Raw genomic sequence first — 5,889 nt, 5'->3', positions numbered from 1 at the left:
CCAATTCCAATTCTAGATCCCATCAGGCTACATAATTCCAGGCCAAGACATCAACATAATATATGAATTAATGAGCTAAAATGAAGATGGCAATCAATATCACCTCTATAAGAAAGAAATAAATTCTCTTGATGTATTCCTTTACAATCTCGTCATCGGCTTCGGTGATATTTCTTTCTGATTAAACGATATAGTAAGTGGAGGAAGAGGGAATATCGATGGGATGAGGAACACCATATTCAACATCACAACTTCCATTGCTCTGATGCTTCTTTGTTGTATGTGTTTGAGGACGAGAACGAGGAAGATGGTGGTGGAGATATTGCTTCGGTGCTAAGGAGACAAGTGATGGGTGTTTGCTGATGAGGATGAGCGATGGTAGAGGAGGAAGAAGAAGGTGGTTCCAGTTGGAAATTAGGTTTCTTTCTTGTACATGGGGGGAGTTGGAACTGATCTTGAATTAAGGAATGGAAGATTTTCAGGAGAAGAGAATAGTTGTTTGTAGATTTGGAATTAAGGATAAGCAAATAGATGAATCGATGTATGTGTGTGTGAAACAGATCGAGCTTGTGGTCTGGGTTTTTAGAACTAATTTTATGTTTGAAGCTGAATGATACACAACAATGGTAAAGAGAAAAATGGTGAAGAAGACATAGGGTTCATTTTTTGCAGACGAGGTCACAAACCAAGAGAGAGAGAGAGAGAGAGAGAGAGAGAGATGTGGGCCCAAATTAATTACTTATTTTCTTTTTTATTTAAATTAAATAGGAAAAACATTAAAAAATACTCCCTCCGTCCCAAAATAATTGTCCACTTTTGACTTTTTAAGTCTTTAATCATCAACTTTGACCTTAAATATTGATATTTGTGTTATGTATTACTCGTTGAAACTTATAGCAATGAAAAAAAATTAAAATACAATCCATTCATAAATTTTGCGTTAAGTTTTATATATTAAGGACAAAAATATTTAAGGTCAAAATTGAAGAATAAAGGCTTTAAAAGTCAAAAGTGGACAATAAATATGAGACGGAGGTAGTATATCAGAAGGACATTATAGTCATTTCAATTTTACGAAGGACCAAATTTACATACAAACATGGTCAAAAGGACCACGAAGCCAAAAAAATCGTGGTTTGTACTAAAACCCTAAAAAACTGTAAACCACAGTAATCATTTTTGCAATTTTGTCTTTTTTTATTGGTTTCGCTTAATTTAGGAATAATGTGACTTTTTGTTCTATATTGGCCACTGATTTAGTCATGTGTAGTCCGGTTAAGTATTGCCTATTATGTATTGTAATTTCTATATTATTCAATGCAAAGGCGAAGGCCATCCATGGGAAAAGAATCATTTATCATGGTATCAGATTAAGGGGGTGTTTGGTTTAGTTTTTCAAATCCAAAAGTCCTTTTTGAAAAAAAAAAGTAAAATATATTTGGCAAAACTTGTTTTAAAAGTTACTTTTGAAGTTTTTATACAAGTAAATTGAACTTTTCAGAAAAGTCAGAAAATCGTGATTTTTTGTAACTTTTCCAAAAATGACTTTTGGACTTTTAAAAGCTAAGCCAAACATCCCCTAAACATATCCGTTCTTTCTTCTATCGCTAAGTGGTGCAAACCGTCAAAGCTTGTTTGCTTGTTCCTCAAGCCGTTCCGAAAGAGTCCAGAACCGACCCAAAATTGACGTATGACTAGTTCATGTCGGTTTTTGTGGACCTCTACTTGTATACAAATACTTGTCCTTCAAGAAATTCAACGTTGCAAGTAAACCCTAATCCGTCGGTTGCCCCAAGTAGCCGTCAAGAAAATCAAAATTATCACACAAGTGAAGAAAATCGCGTCGTCAACTCGCCGCTGTCTGTTGCCCCAAGTAGCCGACGCTGCCTGCTTCCCTAAATCCATAATCCGACGTCCAACCTCAGGTAATGTTACGTACACTTCCAAAGTTAGATGAACATAGTACTTTTTTATACTGAATTTTTTTGGATATAGGGTTAATTTGTCGATATATTTACCTTGTTACATAGGCTTGTAATACTTGATTCACTGATTCTATCTGATTTCGGTGATTGTAGTAGGGCCTGTTGAACTAAAAGAGTATGGAACATGTACGTGGTGGTGCTAAGGCAGATGCCCCATTTAACAGAAACAAGAGGCAGAGGCGACATCTTTTAGAAGAGGGTAAAAGAGTTTATCAGCCAAAGACAAAAGAAACTCAAGCTGCATACGAAGCAATGCTTAGTGTGATACAGCAACAATTGGGTTGTCAGCCTTCGAATATTATTAGTGGTGCTGCAGATGAGATCTTGGCTGTGCTCAAGAATGATACATTGAACAAGAAGAAGGATATGGAAAAGTTTCTGAATCCTATACCGAATGAGCTGTTTGATCAGTTAGTCTCTATTGGGAGGCTTATAACAGATTATCAGGATACAGCAAATGCCCAAGATGCTCTTGATGATGATCTTGAATTTGAAGAGGATGATGAAGAGACTGATGAGGAGGATATGGATGATGACGACTCACATTAAAGGAATGTTGTTGAGAATGGTGAACGAAAGTTGCTTGACCTTGAGAGCATTGCGTTTGAAGACGATGGTCATTTGATAGCAAATAAGATGTGTAGGCTTCCTTTAGGCTCTTATAGAAGCTTCGGTGAGGGATACGAAGGGGTTCATGTGCCACCATTAAAGCCCAAACCTCTTGCTCCAGATGAGATGCTTGTAAAGATCTCAACCATGCCAAGTTGGGCACAACCAGCTTTTGAAGGGATGGAAGAGTTAAATAGGGTTCAAAGTAAAGTTTATGAGATATCTCTGTTCAAATCAGACAATATTTTAGTTTGTGCTCCCACTGGATCAGGGAAGACCAATGTGGCTATCCTCACAATACTTCAACAGATAGGTTTGCATATGAATGAAGATGGTACATTTAACCATAGTGACTACAAGATAGTCTATGTGGCACCAATGAAATCCCTTGTTGCTCAAGTTGTTGGTAACCTTACTAATCGTTTGAAGCACTATGGTGTGAGTGTGATGGAGTTGAGTGGAACTGGAGATGAGTCGTTGATTGAGGAAACACAAATCATTGTCACAACTCCAGAGAATTGGGATATCATAACTAGAAAATCAGGATACACTAAACTTGTGAACGTGAAGCTTGTAATTATTGATGAAGTTCTGAAGTTCATCTTCTACATGATGATAAAATAGGACCTGTTTTGGAGAGTATTGTGGCAAGGACTGTTAGACAAAATGAGACCCTTCCCAAGAAGGAACATATCCGGTTGGTTGGATTATCTGAAACCCTTCCCAATTGTCGTGATGTTCCAATTTTTATGCGAGTTCACAATGAGAAAGGTTTTTTCCGTTTTGACAATAGCTACAGAGTTTTCCCTCTCGCTCAGCAGTATGTTGGAATCACAGTAAAAAACCCGTTTCAGAGATTTCAGTTGATGAATGATATTTGTTATGAAAAGGTGATGGAAGTTGTTGCTGGAAATAAGCATCATCAGGTGCTTATATTTGTGCATTCATGGAAAGAAACAAGAAACACTGCATGTGCAATTAGAGACACTGCTCTTGCTAATGCCACACTCGGAATCTTTCTGAAAGAAGATAGTGAAAGTGGTGAGATTCTCAATCAACATGCTACTGAACTGGTGAAGAGCAATGATCTTAAGGATCTGTTGCCATATGGTGTTGCAATTCATGATGAAGAAATGGATAGGGCTGATCTTCAACTTGTTGAGAAACTATTTGCTGATGGACACATTAAAGTACTTATTTCGACAGCTACTCATGCATGGAATGTGAACTTGCCTCAAGCCCATACTGTGATTATTAAAGGAACCGAGATTTATAACCCTGAAAAAGGAGCATGGACAGAGCTTAGTCCTCTAGATGTTATGCAGATGATGAGACATGCTTATGGCGAAGGGATCATTATAACAAAACATAGGGAGCTCATGTACTATCTTTCACTCATGTACGAACATCTTCCTATTGAAAGTCAGTTTGTGTCCAAATTGGCTGATCACTTGAATGCAGAGATAGTCCTTGGAACTGTGAAGAATTCAAAAGAAGCCATCAAGTGGCTTGCTTACACTTATTTATATGTTCGTATGATGCGCAACCCTACACGTTATGGTTTATCACATGATGCTCGGACAAGAGATTCACTACTCGTGGATAGGAGGGCTGACCTTGTTCATTCTGCTGCCACAATATTGGATAAAAACAATCTGGTGAAGTATGATAGGGAAAGTGGCGATTTTCAGGTTACGGATTTGGGTCGAATTGCAAGTTATTACTACATAACTTATGGAACTATTGCGACTTACATTGAGCATTTGAAGCTTACCATGAGTGATATTGATCTTTGTAAGTTGTTTTCACTAAGTGAGGAGTTTAAATGTGTAAAAGTAAGACAAGATGAGAAGATGGAACTTGCAAATCTTTTGGACCGTATTCCTATTCCTATTAAGGAAGGTTTAGAAGAGCCTAGTGCAAAGATCAATGTCTTACTCCAGGCGTATATTTCTGAGTTAAAGCTCCAAGGACTTTCGTTGACATCTGACATGGTGTTCATAACTCAGGTTGGTTGGTTTTATATCTTTCTTAAACTTTTCTTAATTTTTTTTCATCACATAACTTGAGGAGTTTATTTTTGGTTTTGCAGAGTGCGGAACGTCTTATGCCTGCTCTTTTAGAGATTGTATTGAAAAAAGGGTGGGCACAATTAGCTGAAAAAACCATGAACTTGTGCAAAATGGTAAGCAAAAGCTCCTGGAGTTGCAGCAGCCACCCCCTATGACAGCTTTGAGATTGATATAATCTGTTAGTTTGACCAGTTTGATGATGTTGGGATGTCAGATGATGAATCAGAGTTTATCTTTAGTTGATATCAGTGTAAACATATTGATTGGGTTTTGAACAGAGAAGTAGATAAATATCATATTACAAAAATCATATGTTTGTAGCAGTTCCAAGAAGTTGGACTATAATTAGTAATGCTAACATGTGTGCATATTTATTTATAGAAAAGACAAAATATAGGCAAAATTTATTGTACTCAATCTAAGATTTTATGTTTATCATATAAAGTTATTTTTCCATATATTTAAAGATCTGTAAGATAGTGTTTACCACTGTAAGTGAACTGAATGTTTGGCGAATTGTTTATGAACTATTGGACGGGAAATTCGTTTATTTAATAAATGAACGAACATGAGCACAAATTCTCGTTCGTTTAGTTAACAAACATATAGAAAAAATGGTCTCGTTCGTTCAATTATATTCGTGAACGTTCGATTATGTTGTTTGTTTATGTTGGTTCATTTAAGTTTCTTTTATGCTCATATATGTTCATTTTGTGTTTATTACATTACTATATTATATGAATGTTCATATATGTTCGGGGTATGTATGTTTATCTTTGTTCGTTTACCATGTTTATGAACATAAACAAACGACCATGAACAAGAAAACTTGTTCATGTATCCGTTAATATGTTCATTTATTTGTTCGGTTAACTAAAACGAACGAACATAAATAAGCCCTTGTTCGTGTTCGTTTATTGTTTACAGTCCTAGTAGTTTTATTGCAAAACTGCATAGTGCAAACTTTAGATATGTCATTTCCTATCAATGAGACCAAAGAAGTTGAATGTTGACCAAGTCAAATGAAACTATTTTACTTAATTTTGTGAAACAAGGAACAAAACAAATTTGGCCTTTCAACCCTCCCTGTTCCCCCATTTCTCATCTTCCAGACAACACCTTAACTCCTTGACTGTGGTCTAGGGGTGAAGGTGTGAGTATAGGTGGATAACGGCTTATTTTACCGGAACCAACATCGGGTTAAATGGTTCTTGATATGACAG

At 36.5% G+C, this 5,889-nt stretch overlaps 1 protein-coding gene and 1 pseudogene across 1 annotated transcript; both read left to right on the top strand.

Moving 5' to 3' along the window:
• The first annotated feature begins 2,088 nt into the window (after positions 1–2,088).
• Positions 2,089–2,534, top strand: LOC145100715 (DExH-box ATP-dependent RNA helicase DExH12-like). Its single transcript, XM_079037879.1, has one exon. The coding sequence runs from the start codon at positions 2,103–2,105 to the stop codon at positions 2,532–2,534; it is 432 nt and encodes a 143-aa protein (XP_078894005.1). The 5' UTR covers positions 2,089–2,102.
• A 77-nt stretch (positions 2,535–2,611) lies between these two features.
• LOC145099594 (DExH-box ATP-dependent RNA helicase DExH12 pseudogene) lies at positions 2,612–4,909 on the top strand (annotated as a pseudogene).
• The last annotated feature ends 980 nt before the right edge of the window (positions 4,910–5,889 follow it).

Source organism: Lactuca serriola, chromosome 4 (genome assembly GCF_051521515.1).
Source record: "Lactuca serriola cultivar US96UC23 chromosome 4, Lser_US96UC23_V15, whole genome shotgun sequence".
In the NCBI taxonomy this organism is placed as follows: domain Eukaryota; kingdom Viridiplantae; phylum Streptophyta; class Magnoliopsida; order Asterales; family Asteraceae; genus Lactuca; species Lactuca serriola.
This window is presented reverse-complemented; position numbering and strand designations above follow the sequence as displayed.